At 38.7% G+C, this 21,703-nt stretch overlaps 1 protein-coding gene across 1 annotated transcript in view; it reads right to left on the reverse strand.

The window, feature by feature from the left end:
- slc4a5a (solute carrier family 4 member 5a) overlaps positions 1 to 21,703 on the reverse strand; it is a 39,038-nt gene that overhangs the window by 7,137 nt on the left and 10,198 nt on the right. Inside the window, exons 5-20 of the mRNA XM_011479568.4 lie at positions 20,243 to 20,403; positions 19,255 to 19,407; positions 18,560 to 18,673; positions 17,444 to 17,499; positions 13,804 to 13,961; positions 13,625 to 13,712; positions 11,748 to 11,902; positions 11,364 to 11,492; positions 9,329 to 9,503; positions 6,703 to 6,836; positions 3,894 to 4,165; positions 2,328 to 2,350; positions 1,776 to 1,967; positions 1,525 to 1,638; positions 554 to 715; positions 97 to 275 (exon numbers count right to left, since the gene is read on the reverse strand). Coding sequence (XP_011477870.1) covers positions 97 to 275; positions 554 to 715; positions 1,525 to 1,638; positions 1,776 to 1,967; positions 2,328 to 2,350; positions 3,894 to 4,165; positions 6,703 to 6,836; positions 9,329 to 9,503; positions 11,364 to 11,492; positions 11,748 to 11,902; positions 13,625 to 13,712; positions 13,804 to 13,961; positions 17,444 to 17,499; positions 18,560 to 18,673; positions 19,255 to 19,407; positions 20,243 to 20,403 — 2,265 coding nt within the window. The remainder of the gene's footprint in view (positions 1 to 96; positions 276 to 553; positions 716 to 1,524; positions 1,639 to 1,775; positions 1,968 to 2,327; positions 2,351 to 3,893; positions 4,166 to 6,702; positions 6,837 to 9,328; positions 9,504 to 11,363; positions 11,493 to 11,747; positions 11,903 to 13,624; positions 13,713 to 13,803; positions 13,962 to 17,443; positions 17,500 to 18,559; positions 18,674 to 19,254; positions 19,408 to 20,242; positions 20,404 to 21,703) is intronic.

Here is a 21,703-nt window from a genome sequence, read left to right on the forward strand (position 1 = left end):
ACAAAATACAGACCAGAATGGCTTGTGTTTTTTGACTCTAAATCATTGACAAAGTGTAAATATCTGATGCGTAACAATTGAAGTATTCCATTTTACCTGACCCCGAGAAACTGTGGCTGTTCTCCTGGAGCGCTGGACTCACTTTCCATTTTCAGAGAGTCGATGTGTGCAATGGAGATGACAGTTGCAGCTACATACCAGGGAAGGCCCAAGAAAGAACATGCGGCCATGAGGACACCCACCCAGAACAAATCCAGATGGTAGCCACAGCCTTTCTGCAATTAAAATGACATGTGTCTGATGCATTTTTTTCAAACAGCACCCAACTTTAAAAGCCTCTACTCACAAAAACGTCATATATAATAGTACTTACTAAATCTTTTACAAGTGTGTGTTTTTTTAGATTGAAAACAACTGTCAAGAATGTAAGCTTTTTTCATCTACAGAAACTTCAAAAAGTGCTCCTGCAGGTCTGTGACCTCATCAGGACAGACTGAGTACAGTCTAGGAATGGATGGATAAAAGGTGGTATAAGCCTGCGTGTCCTGCCTACCTTAAGTTTGTTCTCTTTGCGGTTAACAATGACAGCACTGATCTGCTGGTCCATGAAGATGAGGATAGTCACGAGGAGAGCTGGGACAAAGCTGGCCACATACACCCACCATGGATTCTTCCCAAATGGCATCACCAGCCAGCCACGACCCGGGCGTGTAGGCTAGCAGAAGATAGATGGTCGTTCAAATTTTTGAAAAGGTTCACTCTTTTTAAAAATACCCAATATGAGTTGCAAACAGTGAGAATATCAGAATAACTATCTACGTAAATTAGTGATTATTCATTTACAGACATTTCTAATTAAATTAGTACTTGGCACAATTACTTTAAAGAGATCTAGCAATGTCCAGTAGACATGGTGCCATATATAAACTTTCAATAAAGGAGGAATACCTAAATAATGTATTCACTATGAAGAATTTTTAATAGGCTTTTTTATACAAGTCTTTAAAAATATTTGTTAGTTCACTTAAATATTTGAAAAGAAGCTTGTTAGCACCAATGCCACGCTGCAGCCATAAGCTGCTAATCTTTTATAAACTCTGAAAACATCTTTGTTTTGCAGGCGTGTGGAGAAGGCTGCAGTATTTGAATTAAAAAGTAACTGTAACTTTAGGTTTAACAATTTTACAGTCGTAGCAGTCCGCAACCTGAGTTTCCAGAGCCACGTAAAGCTCTTTTATCCTTCCATTGTGGTTCTTTGGCTTTAAAATTCGAATGCTTCAAAAAAATAATGGGTTATTTTTTAAAGGATGTATTTTATTTTAATAGGAACTTGTGTGTGCTGCTGTATAAAGTAAATTAAAATTGTTATATCTATAGAAAAATGTAACTCTATTACATTTGAGTTATTTTAGATAAAAGGCTTAATGGCCACAAGTTGTGTTTTTCAAAATGATGACGAGGGACTTTGCAGCTCTCGTTGGGTTTTAGTCTTTTTAGCATCAAAGTCAGGTAGTAAGTCTTTACCTTAAATTCTGTTGGAACGATTAACTTAGGGGTTTTAAGCCCCAACAGCATGTCAAGTCCAACAAATGTCATGATGGACATGAAGATTGAGAAGTCGCTGATAAGCTTCCTCAGCTGCAGACACACAGAAACACAGTCCACATGAGAATGAAACACCCAATACAATTGTATAAACTATTCTTCAGCTTTATTTACAAGAAAAATCTTGAATTTTTTAATTTTTATGTAAAAAGACATTTAAATTTGTTCACCTTGGTAGGAAAATAACGGCTGAACTTGAACTTCTTCAAGGAGACCGTCATAGAGTATGTGCCAAAGAAAAGGATGAAGGACACGAGGGCCAGGTCAGGGACATACTTGCAGGAGTTTCCAACCAGAGAGCCTCCGTACTTCAAGCACTCCTTTTTGCTCAGCTGGCTCCAGTCCAGAGCTGTCACATTCAACTGGGATGGTGGAGGCAATGGCGAAGAGACGGTCGGTAAAAAAACGAAAGTAACAGTGAAGTGTTTAGTCAAAGACAGTCAGATTAAAAGTTATTGGCACAAATGTGCAAGTGTGCACCCTGGAGGAGAGTTGGAGAACTGCAGGAAAGGAGGTGAGAAGCACAGCAAGGAGAAAATGAGGGACCAATCCACATTTTTGTGTCCCAAATGTGTTTTTGTTGACAAAACATTCATTTTCTTAACAATGAAATCTGGGTTGAAATGATCCTGGATTTTGTAGTAAAAATGGCAGCATCTAGCTTGAAATACAAGAAAAAAGTAAATAAAATAAAATAACTTAAAAATAAAAAAGCCACTTACCCCAGAGACACTAGAGCTGTTATCTGGCATTGGAATTAAACCATTGAAGATCATTGCAGTCACTGTTAGTAAATGAAGGAGAGATAGACACACGCACGGTTAATGACAATAAAAAAGCAACAAGAGGGGAAACAAAAGGGAAAGAAGCAAAAATGTAGAACATACTACAAACTCAGCTGCAGGACACAGCAAAGAAAACCATGCAGACAAACACAGATACTCACTTGCAAGAGGAGCAGCAGCCAAATTGTTAGTGCATGGTAAAAAACGAACAAGAGACAAATCAGTTGCAGAAATCAAAGCCTACAAGAGTCACTTAAATTGCCAAAAGCAAACAAAAAATATGTTAAATCCAAAACATCCAGAAAGGAAAATTGAACATTTTGACGACTGGCTAGCTACTGCACTTTACTCATACTTGACAAAGGAAGAGGAATAAAATAAAATCTTTGAGTAGTTGTTAAAAATTTAAAGAATCTATCTTGTTACCTGAAACCTCCTGATACAATACACTGTAGCACAGTAAAATAAAAAAACATTCACATGTACTGTACAATTGTGCTCATGTGAAGAAAATGGGTGAAAAAAAGAAGTCTTTCAGTTAATTCTATTCTTTGAGGAGGAAGATGTTAATGCACCCATTGAACAGAAATACACCTTCAAATATAAACTTACTTTACTGCACTTGGTAACTTTGGCTGTCATTTCTAAATAAAATAAAGAAATAAAATAAACTAATTTATTAGCTGATTTGTATGTGATTTGTTCTTCACAGACATGTTCCTAAAACTACTATTAACAATGATAATAATCAGTGAGCCAAAGCTTTGTACAAAAATTCATAAGAAATCAGATTTTTCCACCAGATCCCCAAAGACTTCCAAACATTTGGATTACATTCTTAGTTACATACATTTAAGAATACGTTTTTGGTTTTGGCAGCAGTGGAGCCACTGCATCACAATCTATTCATTTGCAGTAATTGCACAATTGCACTGAGTAAACTGGACATTAGTTTATGTCATATGTATCCGTATGGGTGCTGCAGGTCTTTGGGTGGAGAATCGTTAACAGGTTCACCTGCATCTTAAGGGGAGCACAGGTGTGTCTTACAAGGCCACCTCAAGGGACGTCATGAAAACGGAGCGTATCATTGCGTTCATGGTGTGTATTAGTGATGTATTAGTAAGAATAATGTAAGTTACACGCACTTATGACATTCGGGGGATGTTGTTGTACTGTGCCCCAAGGATACACACTAATCAGGGGTAAGGTGTGAGTACTGGCCCCTATCTGACAAATTCCTGATTCACAAGTGCCCGTGGCCACACAAGCTATACTTTTCCTCCACAATATGACCGTAGAAAATAAATATACATGAACAAACCACCCACCGAGCGGTCTATGACCGTGATACTTGGTGTGAACCTGCATACCTCTTACAGGTTTGCCAATTTTTCACCTGCAGACAACCAAAATCTACCCACTATTTATCTGCTTCCAAGATCTGCCTGCAAAGTCAGCAGCAGCAACCCCCCATCTCCCTTAGTCAAGGGGTGAACTCACTCGGGTCTGGGGCCAGGCACTCGCACTTAAAGGTGGTGACATAGTCGGGCTTGAAGTCAGTGTTGATGGGGTAATATTTGAAAGACCCCACCATCTTCTTTATGGCATCAGAAATGAAGATGAAGGAGATGAGGCTGGAGAAGCCCTCCTCTGTGAAGCGGGTCATGTATTTGATGATGTAACTGGCGTCTGAAGCCACAAGGATAAAACACTGCAGGCAGGAGTGGATGCCGATCCACAGGCGCAGCTCCATGTAATCTATGCCGTTGTTCCTTTGGAGGAGAAAGGTCAAAGACAAGAGTGAATGAAACAAACTCAAAAATGTCCAGCTATACTTGTCATTTAAAGATTCAGAGAAAAAATTGGATGTGGTGGTAATAACTGCAACAATGGCTGCTACACATTAGTTGCCCAAGTAAAAACATGTGAATAAATGTCATGTCTCGTCAGTCTTGTGTTTTGTCCTGAGATGCGCACTTTTGGTCAGTATCTGTCACCTGTATTGTTTCGTGTGGCACCTCCTGTTTTATTTTGAAACACTAACTCTCCTTTCGCCTTGTTACTTCATACCCTGTTCTGTTTCCCTACAGATGTGACTGTCTAATCCTCCCTGTTTGTTTTCCTCTGTGATTCCCTCCCTCGTGTCTTAAATAGTCTGTGTCTCCCTTTATTCTGTGCCAGTGCGTTTGGTCTTATCTGCCACAGCAAAAGCCTTCACCTGAGAATACAAGCTCTAAACTCTACATCTGCGTTCAGCCCTGAGTTCTGTCCTAACAATAAATAGACAAGGTGAGTAACGTTAATAAATTAAATTGTGTTTTCAGTTTGCTTTGATCAAAATAAGAGTCATTTTGCAAAACAAAGCATTTTTCCAGCTTTTCTTTTACCTCATTGTTTCCAGGAGCTGTTTTTAAGCACTGGAGATGGGCACTCTGCTACTCTACTCTACTTTATTTTCAACAAGTTTGCTGTGATGCTTCCTGAGCATTACAATTTTGTCGTTTCCACATCGGAACTTAAGCAAAAACGGGGCTTTAAGGAACTGCCTGAAAAAAAATTGTGGTCTGATATAGTATCTAATCAAAATATTGCAAAACTGAACCTCCCCCTGGATTTTACCTTCAACAAAATCAATAAGAAATATCTTAAAAAGCCTCTTTTTATGGTTTTATATTATATTTTAATGCTTTGGATAATGAAATCCTTCTAACACTCATCAACATCAGACACAGCCCTCTTGGTTACCGGTCCCTAACATTGACTTCCATGGTTGTGTTTTACTGCATTTTTATTCATGTCAAAAACAACATAGTCCTATTTTTTTGGTACATTGACCTCAAGTCTATAGTAATAAATTCTATTCTATTTTATGCAACTAAAAAAAGTTGACTAGATTGTATCCTGTTATCCTTTTTGGGATATAAATCACTTAAAACCCCAATGGATGCTCAGAATGTTTATGTTTCTGGTTAGAGTGATGGCATACCAGGTTACATTTGTTTTAACTTTCTGTCTGACAGCAATCAAACAGCAGATGCAACATTTTTTAACAAAGACCAAAAATGTAAAAATAAAATTTTGAAAAAATGTTGCCATGTAGACAAACAATAGGGGTTTTTGACACCCATAAAGCATAGCAGCTATTAGCAGATTGTAAATATTGAACGATAAATGATAATAATAATAATGGATTGGATTTTTTTGCGCTTTTCCAGACACTCAAAGTGCTTACATTGTGTCCATTATTCATTCACTCCTCATTCATACTTGGTGATGGTAAGCTACTGATGTAGCCACAGCTGCCCTGGGGCAGACTGACAGAGGCGTGGCTGCCATTTCGCGCCTAAGGCCTCTCTGACCATCACCAGGATCATTCATACACATGCACACACCAGTGGAGGCCACAGTGAGGCCACGGGTGAAGTGTCCTGCCCAAGGAGACAACAACATTTGGCTGGTGGGAGCGGGGATTGAACTGCCAACCCTTCGATCATTGGACGACCCGCTCAACCGCCTGAGCCACTGTCACTCATGATGGTAGAGATCTTCCCGCTGTCTGGAATCAACTTCATTTTCTGTTCTTTTTGCGTTTGTCATATTTGCAATGTTACAATTGCTATGTTACTACTTGTGAAAATGTCTCCCTTCAGAAAAAAATGAACACTTTTGCTCTAGAAGTTCACTTTTAGAAAAATAATGATTTGTATTTCATGATACGCGTGTAGTTTAGCAGCCTTTTTTTTTTTGATCAAATATAGTACCGTGCCTGGTAAATACATTTTGAAGAATTTTTACCCAATCAGCAATCAGTCAAGAAACTAACTTGAGCTTCTTTTGAATAATTCCACTTTGGGGAAATTTTCTGTAAACGTTTGACTCAACATGTTCTTTTTCAAATAAAAAAACATTTAATAATGTATTGGAAAAATATCATCTTCTGTTTTTGTGCCAAACAGTAACACATCTGCTCCAGATAAGAATTTAATGCATATTTTCCTGTTTAGCATTTATACTTAGTGCTGCCTCATGGTGGCGCTGTACACATAAACAAAGAAACTATCTGTCCTAAAGACCTGGATTTGAAAGCAACAGCAGGAGGAATGCAGACTCAGTAAAATGATTGGACAATTTAAAATATTTTAAACGTTCCTTCCCTAATTGACAAGATGCCCACACTGTAAGACTGAGTCTTTGGATTTTAGATCACTGACGCCTTGTAATTATCAGAAGAACGGTAATTATCAGTGGTCAAGAATCCACTGTACTGATGATTTACAGTAGAAACCAAAGGACAGATTCAGAAACTCACTTGCTGAATTCAAACAGGAGCTTTTCAAAGATGAGGATGGGTCCAGTGGAGCTAAGGATGATGAGGGGCTGACCACCAAAGAGGCAGAAGACGGTACCAGCCAAGGCTGTTCCGAGGAAGCTCTCCATCACACCCTATTGGAAGAGGGAGTGCGGCAGACAGACATCCTTTACTGGTGACTCGCCAAACCAAGAGGAAACAGAGTTGAAAATATTCAGAGGCAAAATTATTCATTTAACAAATAATTCCAATAATTTAAATCAACAAATTTTCTGTACATATGACAAGTTTAATTAGTACACCTGTGCTTAAATGCTTATTGACATGTGGAAAATGTGTATTTTAGGAATCGTTCCATTTTTTCCCTCCACTGATGCTACAGTTCAAGCCACCGCTTCCAAAAAGAAGTCTACGTAAACACGCATACATACACGTGTTCATAGTTCTCACATTCATGCATTGCTAAGAACGCTTTTAAGTCTGTTTTTGTGCTCTACGTACAAAATACATGGCCACCAGAAGTTAAACAAGTTGAACTTTGACCAATTTGGATTTGGTAGTGGCATATGGGTGGCGTCCTTTTTAATTCACAGAAGTGCTGACAGGTGGAAAATTGATCACGAAGGAGGAACTATTGATTAGAGTTTGTGACCAGTTGGAATTATACAACACCAAGTCTTTAATATATCGGAATAGAGCTGTGAAAGAAAAAGCCTGGGGCAAGACTAACAAGATTTTTACCGCTTCTATATTTCGCACCAACCCTCTTCGAAACGTAGGTACGTGCGCTATAATCACTTAGCGAGGGTCCAGTGTGAACACCATACGAGTTCAACATGTTTTTTGATTGCGCGACACACTCCAAGTGTGAACTTAGAATAAGGCGATTTTAAAAAAGCCAAAAACCTGAGCTGTGGATCAGGTAGAAGATATAAAGTGCCATCTGGAGATTTCACAATACAAGTCAGGCGCGTCCAGAATCTGATACGGATGTGGAGAATGATTGGTTTGCCGATGCCAATCTAAGATAAAGTGAATTTGAGCCGCTACTGAGAGAAAACGCGGAGGAGAAAAATAACACCCATCTGCTACAGCTGAAACACAGGCTACACACAAACAGCTGGCTTAAATCGGAGGGACACTCCACAAAAAATGGGCAGCACGGTTGACCAGAGAGGGGATTAGGACTGGAAGTCCTAATTCTTGAAGATTGGATTTGAGGTTTGGGGATTGGACCAACTTTGTGTTCACTAGTCAATGGTGAACAAACAATGCGTTTCAGCATTTTCATGCCTTTATTTATTGTTGTGTGTCTGTAGACAAAGCTAAAATCCTTTTACCGCACTTAAATTAATTGTTTTAGCCCAACCAAAGCATTTTATAATCAAGGGATGCCTATTTTATTACAATCTCATAAAACAGAGATCATGAGATTCTGTTTTGATCAGTAGACTATCAAGAATTGTGCAGATTTGTCATAAACATCGGATCAAACACTTATGAACAATGTTACAGAAAGTCTATCTGCCAAAGAGGTGAGCTGTACTGAGAGTTTTCCCAGGGGGCACTGTTGCCCAGTCAGATCTGAGTAGGAGCACCAGCACATTATCTAAAAATGGCAGAAAGATGAGGCTATTGCAGTGCCTGAATTTAGAGAACAGCCCAAATACTCATGTCAGAGAATATGAAGTTAACACACAGAAAAAGCAAGAGGAAGAGTTTTCAGCAAGATATAAGTCTAGCATCTGATGTAAATTTGATTAGGCAGTAATTTACTTACTAAAGCTAAATGAAGAATGACAGAAAACAAGCAATAAACGCAGTAAGATTATCCTATCCCATCCACTTCATGATATAAGATTTTTATTTTAATTTCCAAAGAGGCATTAAGAATGCATGCTACTTTTCCAATTACATTTAAAGACCCACTCCATTTATAACAATGTTTTAGATGCTTTTAATATGTTCTTGTGGCGGTTTTCTGATGATGAAGGACATATTTTAAAAAAAGCTGAGCTTCTTGGAATTTATTTATTTAAATCATTGTGAATCAGGAGCAGACAAAAAAATGCAGTTGGTAAAAACTTGTAGGCGTAACATTGAACCTACAATGACAAGCCTCAAACACCGTGCTTAGCTTAATTCTGATGCATTTACTTGTAGACGACTAGATCAGTGTACAGAATGTCGGCATCTGGCTCAAAACTGTACAACTATGTGGCTCCAATATTGCTCGGCGTTTTGTTGCACCAGTAATGTTGGGTTAGCGGTTGTGAACAGCTGTAGGCAAATGGATGACCATTTGACCAACAGTTCCACCCACAACTCAGAGGTGAATTTCTAATGAACTTCTGCCGCTCTGCAGAAAGTATGTCCTAAAAAACCACACAGGTTTTTCCATTGTGTCTAAAAACGGCATAATCATAATTAAGAGACAACTGGGAACGCTTTTACAACAGATCATCATAGAAATATAGTTGGAGTTGGACCTTCAAACTTAAATCATCTTGAGGTTGTTTTTAATTCTGAAACTTGGAATGTAAAAACTCCTTTTTAATACTTCTAGTTTGAGCTGCATGCAAACAAGTGAAAGAAAAAGAGCTGAAATTCTTTGCTGTCCCCTTACCTGGTAGTTGTCAGTAGCATCACCAAGGAGGCCTCCGAAGGTGATGGCATTGGTGATGCAACCCAAGTAGATGAAGAGCACAGCAGAGATGGACTGAATGTGGAAGCCTTCGTAGAAATCACTCAGCAGCCATGGCAATTTTCTCTTTATGTCCAGGTACAGACCTCCACAGAAACTATCAAACAGCATAAACTGTTAGGATGCTTCCCACACTGTTCCTCTGCATCTCAGTTATTACCTTCTACATGCATTGGAATGTTAAAGTGTGTTATTTTCCCTGAGCATATATAGTGGCTGATTTGAAGTGTACAGCAATGTAATGCCATAACACAGTGAAGAATAATAACACATCAGATAGTGACGGAAAGTGAGCATAGACACCTTCTTGAAAATTTGTAAAAGGTTTTAGGCTTCTATCCTCCTGACTACCAGAGGGGAAATATATGTATATATTAACATCCACCAAAAACTACAATTCCCAGAGCCCCGCCCCTTCACATTAAATATCATTAAAAAGCCCCACATGTACTCTGTAGATACCAAAAAGAATTAATTCAGTAGTACGCAGTGGTTGGGACATTTCAGGTTTAGAAATGTCCTCTTCAATGGAAATATTTGCATTGTCGGTATTGTAGGCTATGTTAAAAATGTCTCTGTTTTTATTCTACTAGATCAGAGGTCTGCAACCTGACGCTCTGGAGCAACCTGTGGTTCTTTTATCCCTCCATTGTGGCTCTTTGGCCTTAAAGGGAAAAAAAAACTAACAATTTGTATAAATAATGGGTTGGTAGTTTGGGTTACACTGTTTTAGTTCAGATTTGTCAATAATTTATAGATTTTAAACTCAACAGATAACTGAGCAAAATGATGGGAAAATGTTTACTCTACTGTTAAAGGGGTTTACTAGTGGTAAAAGCGTAAAACACACATTCTGATCTTCTAATGAAAGACACTAGTTGCTGTTCAGAGGTAAAGAAAAAGTAGATACCCGTATTTTCCGGACTATAAGTCGCCCTTTTTTTCATAGTTTGGCAAGGGGTGCGACTTATACTCCGCAGCGACTTATATTAGAAATAAATTGAAATAAATACATTGTTAACCCTCCTGTTATGTTCATTTGTGAAGAACAGAGATGATGTTCCTGGGTCAATTTGATGTATGAGGTATGTTAAGTGTTAAGAGTATGTTAAGTGACTCAAAGAATCAGCAAACTTTTTTTTTACAGTAAGATCTTGAAGGCTAACAACATAATATTCTATTTTCCAATGATTTCATAGATTCAGAAATGCAATAAAAATGACAACTGTTTCTACAAATACAGGATGAAAACAGAGTATTAGTTGGCCAATGATGCTTCATGAAAAGAATAAATAAATAAGTTTGAGAAAAAATTACTGTGAAATTATGAGATAAACAGTCTGCTATGATTGTGTCATATAAGGTTGTGAAAGTTAAAATGCGACTTATAGTCCAGTGCGACTTATCTGTGTTTTTTTCTACTTTATAATGCATTTTTGGGCTGGTGCGACTTATACTCCGGTGCGACTTATAGTCCGGAAAATACGGTATTAACATTTAAATGGAAAAATGAGGGGAAATAATTGGACTCCACACCTATGCTGTCATTGGTGTAATAATAGACATACAGTAATAATAGAAAATGCCATGTTTGACTCGACTTTCTTGCTATTTTATTTAAGTGAATCTGCTGCAGATGGAGGATTTTAATAAACAGAGGCGTCATCTTATTATGAAAGGAACTTAAATGTGATTAAAAGTACACTAAGTAAAATAAATAAATTTGTTTTATTTAAAATATATAACTTTGTAAAAATGTAATACTTTGCAAATGTTTAAAATGTGCATTTTATAAATAAAACATCACAGAAACATCAAAACAGTGTATTTAAAAAAAAAGGTGAAGTGGGATTTTACGGCCAAGCAGGGTTTTGCTCAATAAAAGACTGGACCAAATGGCTTTTTTTAGCAGTAAAGGTTGCAGACCCCTGTCCTAGTCTCAGCTTGGAGTACCCACCGTCCAGTGAAGGCCAGTTCCTCGCCAAGCTCATGCTGAACTGGCATTTCTTCATCCTCAGAGAGACCTCCGCCTCCTCCAGCTGTACCGTTCATTAGACCCACTTCATTTAAGGAAAACACAGATTTCCTGCAGAAAAATAATCCCAAACACACTACCACGTCAGACGCAGCTCATGCTTGTAGACTTTTACTAGCAACAGAACTCCAATTGTAAGCGACCCTGAGCTTTTTATTTGTACTCAGGAATGAATTTATGGGTTTGATAATTCTATACTTTAAACACAACAAGAACATATTTGGCGATCGGTGCATATATGCTGCTCAATATGCTTCATCACTGGTAACAACTTGACTCTGTGTGCAGTTGGAAATGAACTGTGACCTTTTTTCCGCAGAGGGGACTTTCTTTGGAGGTTCAATGCGGATTTTGGGATCCCATTCTCCAGGTGGAAGCACAATCACTTCATCTAAAAACTCGTCTATACCGGCAATGAGGTCCTCCCGGTCCCTGGCCTTGTAGGCCACATCACTGAAGAGCTGAGAAGACAGATAAAGGTAGAGAATTTTACCTTTTTATGTCTCACATATCACGCTAAAAAACGAAACAAACAACAAAAATAAAACAACAAAAGCTCCTCAGAACTTTTAAATGAGAAGCAGCTGGAATCCACAGCATGAGGAAGAAAAACATTTCTCCAAGAACGCTTTGTGATTCTTGTATTGATTTTTCTCCTTTCAGCTACAAAACAGACCCAACTTTATTTTGCTTTGTAGATACATCACTGAATGGATCACAACCTGTTCTTTATTCTGAAAATGCGCCTTAAAAACCCCATTGAAATGTGAATGATACAGCACTGCTTTACAACATATAAAATGTAAACATGAAACTAAACCAAGTAAAGGCCCGAAAAAGACTTTACATTGTATCCTTTTTACCTGTGAACAAGAGAAGAGCAGCTACTGTGGGTCAGACAGAAACTTAGTGAACATTTTGCTTTTTGTTGGCCAATCATTACCAAAACACTGAGGATCTCTGTCTTTAATCCTTTTCCTTCTTCAGTTTATTATTTGGTATTTAATGTTTCTATTTTAAATTCAGTTTTTTTATAAAGTATTTTGTCTGCATCTGGTTCCTGGTCCGGATCCCCTATGGTTCTACTTCTACTGCAGTGATTGCAGCTGTTTTTTTGTTATTGATTTTTCATGGCTTGGGCTGCTTGTTGTCAGGTCTTCCAGTCGTTTTTGCTTCTTTTTTGTCTTGTTTTGGTTTGTCATGCTCTGTCCTGTTGTGCTCTAATTGGTTTCCAACCTTTTTCTGTTTTAAGTCATTTGCTTCAATTTTATTTACAAGTACATCTTATGTATAAATCTGAATCCTGTCTCCTGCATGTGGATCCTCCAAAACCACTGACCCTCCAAGCACTTGTCCGAATTCCTTCCCTACTCCTTCATAGTGCACTGTATAGTGCGGTCGCCATTTTGGAGAGCTGTCCAAATCCACAATCAGGGGTTGCCACAGCGAATCAACTTTCATTAATTTGCACAGGTGATTTGCCAGAGATTTATTAAGGCAAATGTCCTTCCTGACACCCTCCCTGTATTTTATTCAGACTGGGGACCAGCACAGAAAGTAGTAGAATAGAAAATAAAAAAAATGTTTTTTGTTGAAATTCTGACTTATTATTGTTCACTAGAAGGTAGTTTTCAGTCAGAAAGGTCAAAGAGAGTTTCTATGTCTTGATCCAAGTCTGAATAAATAGTTCCTTCATAGTAAAGGTAAATCTCACTTATGTGACCAAAAATAACAAGTCTTAACCAGTGATTAAATAGATTAAAAAGAAAAAAGGGAAGATCTATCTGACTATCAAGACAGATGACAACGTACACATTCTGCTAAACACAATGTCTTTGTACAAACCAGCATTCTCATCCTGATTCTCCTAATATCCCACATTTGGCTTGAAGCCTAGTTATCCAATGGGGTGATTATTGAAATCACACGCAGGAAAAAGCACAGTACTGCCATTAACAAACCACATGACTCATTAACAGAGACCCTGATCCTCACTGATGTTCAACAACCAACATCCTTTTGGAATAAAAATAATGAAAATCATAAGTGGCGTTCTACTCTGCAAAACTGCACATTTCATCTGAAGACAGGAAAACCATTAACAGAAAATGACAGGGATGGGTTTCCTGGGACAAGGACAGCAAGTCATGGAAACATTTTAATAAAAGTTGTCATCCACTTACATCATCCACCATTAGGGTTGCTATAGCCCGTCCGATCTCATTATATGACTTGGCCTTTCCTTGGGGTCCCAGGAGAATAAATAGGAATCTGAGAAGCAGAGAAACGACTGAGGAAGGTTCTGGAGATAAAGGTATCAGCGGGTGCTCAGGGTGAGGGGGCATCTTGCAGGTGATCATACCTGGTGGGAACAGGGACCTCCGTTAGACCTCCCAGCGTTGTAGCTTGGGCCAAGCGGACAAAGGCCACAAAGGGTTTGTTGAGAAAATCCACTTCTCCCACTAAAACATTAGAGGCTTCGGCATCTCTGGGAATTTTCTTCATGAATTTATTTCTCAACTGCAGAAAAAGAGAAGAAGGTTACACATGCACTATCATGGTCATAGTTAATCAGAATGAGTTTTATTGTAATTTGGAAAAAGTTTTTCACCAAATGTATTATTTCTGCAATCTTTTTTTTTCTGTACTTGTATCACTGATCGGTCATATTCTTAAATCGGTTTAATTTTCCAGAATGCTTTTGGTGTTAGTGCTTTGATATATATGACAGGGTATTGAAACAACAGCGTTCCTGGAAATTCTTTTTCCCCATGGGCTATTTCAGGCAGCACTGAATGTACACTACTTTGGTAGTTTTATTGAGCTCTGTGAGAGCATTGATCTCTGTGATGAATCTAAAATATGGGAAGATTTCATTATATCAACATGTCCAATTCAATTTAGACTCTTCGTGTTTATCTATAAACTAGAGATAAACTGTATTTTCCACACCATAAGGGGCGCTTAAAATCATTAATTTAAACAAAAAACAATGACAGTGCTCCTCGTAATCCAGAGTGCCTTTAATATAGATTGATTCTGGTTGCGTTTACTAATGTTGAAGCAGTTTTGAGAGGTACAGGACACTCTATCCCTATTAGGGGATAACATGTAGCGGTGATGAACTGCGTTTTTCATGTATTACTAACAGGGTTGGGAGTTAGTGTAGTCACTGTACCGTTTGCTTTAGTGGCATCTGTCTGGTTTTTTTTACGTGTCGCAAACAAAGTTGGGAGTCATCGGTATTGTAAATATACTAAGGTGGCTAATTCTTCTAACGTGTTTAACATGTAGCAGTGTTGGACTATGTTTTTTACATGTTACTAACAAGGTTAGGAGTTATCGTCACACTAATAAACTTTGTTTTAGCCGTATGTTTTTGTACGTGTTAAAAACAAGGTTGGGAGTTGCAGGTGCTTTGAATATGCTGATGCAGCTAACGTGTAGCATGGAGTTCAGTGCGCCGTATAATCTGGTACATAATACAGTACATACATTTTCTCTTTACTGTTTTCTTGGTTGGCATAATGTGGAGAATAAAAACTACTTAAAGGGAAAGAAATAATCTATCAAAACTAAAAATGTAGGGCAACAGGACAAAATCTTTAAAAATGCAAACAAAAATCCATATCTGTGGAGAAACTAGGAAATTTAAGAAATTGGAGATTAACATAATTCTGATGCTATTTTGTGTTAGACAGATTATTTTATTTTTACAGTTAAATTTAATTTATTTTTCTTTTCCTTTTTTGTCAAGGGAGATCAGATTTTCTATAATGTAGACTCAGAAAAAATGAATAGATGGTAGTATCATAGTCTGTGGATAAATTGCTGTGAAACTGAGACTTTTGATGTTGGCTTTTTTTGCTTCTTTTGTGGAGTTGTATGTTTTGTCTGAAGAATGTGTGAGGTACATAAATTTACACCACACAGTCCTTTTTCGTATTTTTTATATGCATTCCTCCTTCCTGAATTATTTTTAAAGACAAATCTAAAGAAGCTAATCTTAAACTGTCAGCTGCTAATAATTCGGACTGACAGAGCAGTTCTAACACAGACCAACAAATGTTCTTCTAAACTAACAAGTGAATGCAAATGACCGAGAGAACGGTGGCAGGCTAACCTGACCTGTGTGGCTGCATGTTGAGGTGTGGCTGATAATTGAAGCGAAGCGCCAAAACACTCAATAATGGAAAGCTTTGTCAATAATTCGCAGCCTGGATCTGTGGCTGCATGTGAGAGCAAAACACGAGGACTGGACTATTAGATCAGATCCGTGTTCTTCCAGTGCCAGCTCGATACGGGCACAAAGAGGCACGCACAAGAGTACACAGTAACCAGCAATCACTGTAGGTCACAGCTGCATGGGAACACATGCAGCTCTTCATTATTATCCACACAGATACTCATAACTGGAGTCTTTGGAACTGGGAACCCACCAATAAATCTGCACAACAAACAGATTTCATAACCCCATCCTAGATATTTTAAAACAAACACAGAACGTACAGAACCACTTTATTCATACAATAGTCCTCCTGGCCAGTGATACGTTATCCTGACCTGTTTGCTTTAAAGCTTAGCTCAGTCCCTGAAACATGCTCCTACATGTGTGCTGGATTTGAACCTCACTGCTGCACTGGCTTGGCTCACGAGTAAGTTTTGTGTTTTTCTATCAGCTGCTTTCACCTTGAGGCATAAATAAAGCACTGACAACGTTTAGGGATGAGGGTTCCTCCACTTTAGAGACTCGTCAATTAAACTCAACGCGGTTTTACAGGGACATGAGATTTTAATTGTTTCAATAAAGGGAAGCAACCGGGTGGAAAATGAGTGTGTGCTGTCTTTTACACTTTTACACACGGTGACAGAAACAAGACTGAAACCATTGTAAGGAGTCAGCCGAGAAGCCTCACAAGCATCTAATGTATTTCTTTCAAATATATTAAATGTCATGATCAACTTAACCCTTAGTAGTCTAGGGACTTTTTGAGCATTTTTTTTTGCATTTTCCAATTTGCTCTAATAATTTTTCTTAAAAACTGTTTTTTGTGGCAAAACTTGATATCATTTTTTTTTTAGTAAAACCCCAGCTCCTTTTTCTAACAGACATATATCACACAGTGATTCCACAATCAATGGGGGACCTTTCTGTGTGGAGTTTGCATGTTCTCCCCGTGCATGCGTGGGTTCTCTCCGGGATCTCCGGCTTCCTCCCACCGTCCAAAAACATGCTTCATAGGTTGATTGGCAACTCTAAATTGTCCATAGGTGTGAGTGTGAGAGTGAATGGATGTGTGATTGAGGATATTCTACCCTGCGACAGACTGGCGACCAGTCCAAGGTAACCCTTGCCTACGCCCAAGTGGCCGGGATAGGCTCCGGCAACCCCGTGACCCCGAAAGGGAATAAACGGTTAAGAAGATGAATGAATGAATGAATGAATGAATGAATGAATGAATGAATGAATGAATGAATGAATGATTCCACAATGAACCTAAAAACATCCACAAAAAAACTCAATTCCAAGTAGAAAATGTTGTCATCTTTTTCTGCAAATATTGACATCAAGCCGTTTTTATGTTCTTTAAAACATATCAAACATGTAGAGACAAAATAAAAAAGTGTAAATCCACATAGAAAGCAAAGAAAAGGTCAAAACTATGTCAAAATATGTCTATAAAACCAGGCAAAGCTCAATTCAAAGTTCCAAAGAGTTGTTGCAAGGGGTATCCCAATTATCGGTTTGTTTTAAACCAAAAAATAAAAAAAAGTCTAAACTTTTTGAATTCTTCTTGATAAATTTTGAGTGAAAACTACAGTATACTAATGGTGGTGGTGGGGGTTCAGTGTCATTCCTGCGTCATTTTGAACAGCCGATATGATTGGCAAACTCACTTGTGAGTTCAGAGACCACTGAGGGTTAAAGAGAGATTTTTAAAGGTTTTGTGTCATAAGGTACAGTGAACTTTCACTTCGCATAAGCAGAGGGGAGGACTTACTTGGTCTGGGCTGGGAGCATCTGCAATATCGTTCATGCTGCGACTCTGAGCGTGACCTGCAAGGCAAAACACTTTTTAAGGCCTCATGTCTGCACATTTGATTTAATTTAATTCTACATCATTTTTTATCTTTCAATATCTGCAAACAGTAAATATAGTAAATAGTCTTAAAAATGTGCGTGGGGATGCATGAATACGAGAATTTTGAACGCGGAAGCCCAACACACGCATTTACACGGATATACTTAGATTTCTCATTATAAGCGGCCGTTTGAACGCGTGTTTCCGAGGTTGGTGTGAACGTAGCTCAACAGTTGGTTGCAACAATGACTTTCAGTTGCACAGCCTGCAGCTAGCTGGACTACTTGTTTCCTACTTTGCATAATTCAAGAGGCAATGGACTAATAGTTTAGTTAACTGGCAGTCTGTTTTTCAAATCCACAGGGCTTTTTTTTTTAAATGAAAAAAAAAATGGTGGTTTAAACAGTTTTTTTATATTAAAAACATATTAAGATAAAATAATTGATTGAAAAATACTTCAAATTTAGATGAAACCTTCAAAAGAAGTCCAAAAAAATGTGTCTTCAGCTGCTTTATGAATCATGCAAAGATCAATGTGAGCTCCAATCGAGATACTTTTTAAAAATCACACGTGTCTCTGTGCTTTTTAGTAAATTAGCTTCTTCTAAAACCCTAGTTTGCTTCAATTGGCTTTGAACTGGAAGACTTCAAAAGTCGTACAGTTTCACAGTCAGCTAGAAAGAAGATTTTTTGTATTATCCTGAAACAGTGAATGGATAGCATCAACAAATCTGTGTGGTTAAGGAAATGCTATACGCCATGAAATTCCTTTTGATGTAGCAGATGGTGGCTCCCTGGAGTTCATCTTTCTTTACCGACTTTGTTAACCAAATACTTGGGGGGAATAAAGTAAGAAGATACAAGAATCACAGCATTCATGAAAAAGGTGGGTGTCAATCAGATCATTGAAAATCTGGGGTGAAATAAAACGGCTGAAGAAACTGGAAATGCTTTAGGTTTGGGGACTCAAAGATTAATAGTAACTGCTTTCAGTGGAAATTAATCAAGCAGTTCATGATTTGAAACAACACTCACGCAGGCGGCCATAGTTAGCAGACTGATTTTTCATCTGAAGGTCTTCTGTGGATCGGTTGAAGTTGGCAGCTTGCCCCTGACCTGGCCCCGGGCCTCGTGAAGGTACGTTTCGATCTGATAGGGAAGTGAGGAGGAAAACAGACAAACAGCAACAGCATAGTTGGAGGTGATGCCTGATGATTTATTAAGCACTAAGTGTCCTGCCTTGATGAGATGTGGAAATGCAACAGAGGTAATTAAGTCATGAAACATTAATGCATCCCCCGTGGAGGATATGAGCCCTGCTGACTACAGGAGAGCGTGCCGTCATTCACCAAGTGAACTAAATACATGCATTCTCAATTTGTGAGAGGCATTAAATTATACACCAAGCTAAGATAAACCAACCACTTACATAGAAAATAGTTTGATGGGGTGAAAATTTTAAATGTGTTATAAAACCATGCTGGCTTGCAATGGGTTTAGCATCATCATACAGTACAGACCTTCTTATTCAAATGAATGGGACGGTGTGTCTAAACTTTTGGTCTGTACTGTACATTCAAATATTTCCTAACAAACAATAAAACAAAATGATCTCTAATAACATTTTTAAGGAGCTGGAGGTTATTTCTTAGAATTGATAGCCATATTGTGATCACTTCTCCTTCTAACAGAACACAATGACCCTTGATAGAAGGTGAAGGAATACTCACTGCCAGAAGAACCGGACTTGCCCATGTCTGCCAGTGAGCGGTGAATTGGTTTCTTGGTCTGATGTCGATGCTTTCTCAGCAGTACAAAATTGATCTTGTCTCTGAGGTCAGGAGATATCATGCCTTCCTCTATCTGTCTCTCAATTATGTCGTCTGTAAGTAAACACATGCATTTCACATGAATTCTGCTGTCAGGAGAGCCTGCTGCCACTTGGAAAGCTTTCCTTTCCCTTTTTTTGAGATGCTGAACCATTAATGCCTCACAGGTGGATACGGCCTGTCTGTGGGCAAAAAAAAGGCAAATCCGTGCCAGGCATACAGGTGTTTATTGTAAAAACTTTAACAGTAGGTGAGACGTAGGCTTGTCGTACGTAACCCCCCCCCCCGAAACCTCTGCACAAGGGACTGATTCGTGCTGTTCACGTCATAAGTGCGCTTTCCTTGTTTGCAGTCTGACTGTTACAAATGAAGAAATTTGACAATCAGATTGTATTTTGTGTGGGCATCCTATGGGGTACCTACAGGCACTTATGTATCACCAGCACACTCCATGCCCGGGTCACTAAGGAGCCAGTGCCCCCAGCTAACTTACTATTAAAGTGGGAGTTAAGGGCACCATACAATAGCATCACCCCTGTGTTATAAGTGCGAATAACCTAGATTATCTTTACAAATACTTAATGATGCACTTACAGTACCATATACACAAAAATACGTTCCTTTATCATGACATCCCTTAAGGTGGCCACACAAGCCTCAAGGGAACTGAAAGACACATCTTTAAAGATGCGGCCACAAAGATGCGGCCAGCTACCGTACGGGTCAACCCCCTGTATGGGTGTGACTAAGGCATGAGCTATCTGCCAAGATTCTGTATGACAAAATCTGTATTTGCATGACCAGCCGCTGTAACTTGGTCGTACAGTGGCACCTTGAACCAGATTGGTGAATTGATCAAATGTGAGGCGCATAAACATGAACAACTTACCAACTATTTGGGGCAGTGAGTAACCTTCCAGATCCAGAAGCACAGTTCCTGTTTGAATACATGTCCTGAGCTCAAAGAGACTGTGCAGGGACAGCGTGGACACGTGGGGCTTGCTCCATCTTTCTCCTCCCTCCTCGACCTTCTCCTCAAACTTCACCCACCTAAAAGCAGCAAAACACACATACTAAAACACACAAAAAATGTCAAGAATACACACCTTAAAAAAGCTATTGGTTATTGGTTTTACAAATCTCATTGACAGTACCAATTTAAACAACAAAACAAATGTGTGGTTAAGCCAGAGCTTAAATTGACCCTTTGTTTGACACAATGATACTATTAAAGACGTACAACTCTTTTCTAAAAGTAATTGCCATCAGCCTACTTTACATTAACATTGATCCTTTTTATTTGTGTATGCGAGTAAGTATGTGTGGGTTACTGTGTTATATAGTTTTAATGTTCGAAGAGGGGTTCATATTTTCCCCTCTTGAGGTGTACTTCTCTGAACCCCAGTAGTTTAAAAATCTTTATTTGTTATACTGCTATGAATTGGATTGCCTTTAGTCAACAAGTACAGTCACACCTGACATGAACCGCAACAGCAGTTGGGATGCAACCAAACGTCTACAGTAAATGCCCTGCATATGGACAGACAAATACAACCCTATGCAGACAGAATGTAGTCAAGCAAGACGCTACAGAGCAGTTACCTAGAGCATTTTCAAAACCATCTCCAAACTCAGAAGAAGCCATTGCTGTAGAATGTCATGACCCTTCCCCCAATGAAAGCCTGGTAACTTGCCCACCAGTCTCACATAGTGGTCATTGGGAGAAGGCACCGGAACTCAAAGTCACAGAGAGAACAAAAACAATTTCTTTGTTAAATGGTAGTGTAAAAGTATGGAAATAATGCACAACAGGATTAATTAGAATTGCAGAAATGGAGCTGTGGGTCACCTCCTCTTTGTCCAAAGGGATTTGAACCACTCAAGCTTCTTCTCAAGGCTCTAACACCAGATGGTTCTGATGCGTAAATGTGGTCACAATTCACTACTCTATTAGGGGATGGCATGAACTTGGAGAACATATTTTGCAAACTCTGCTGTGCAACAAAGACAGAAGTTCTAGTTTGTATGTCCCAACCTGGGGTAGGTTGACTTAAATTTTAACTTTCCAAAATGCAATTAAAATTCATGAAAATGACATGACCAGCAAGGGCTGTACAATCAACCAATGAGAATACATCGATAAATATGCACAAAACAGCAAGGGCACCCAGGAATGGTTTAACAGCAATGTGTCCATAGATGGTTGGTTTTGCAATGCCCTTGAAATCCTGAATGAAAAGAAGAGTCAAGACAGGTTTTACTCTGTTTTTATAATTGAGTAAGCCCACCCCTATGTAGGACCCAAACTATGTGGATTAGTAGCTTCAGTAAAGACATCCTGAGACACTCC

This window comes from Oryzias latipes, chromosome 9 (assembly GCF_053564925.1).
Source record: "Oryzias latipes strain Hd-rR chromosome 9, Olatipes_Hd-rR_3.1".
NCBI lineage: Eukaryota > Metazoa > Chordata > Actinopteri > Beloniformes > Adrianichthyidae > Oryzias > Oryzias latipes.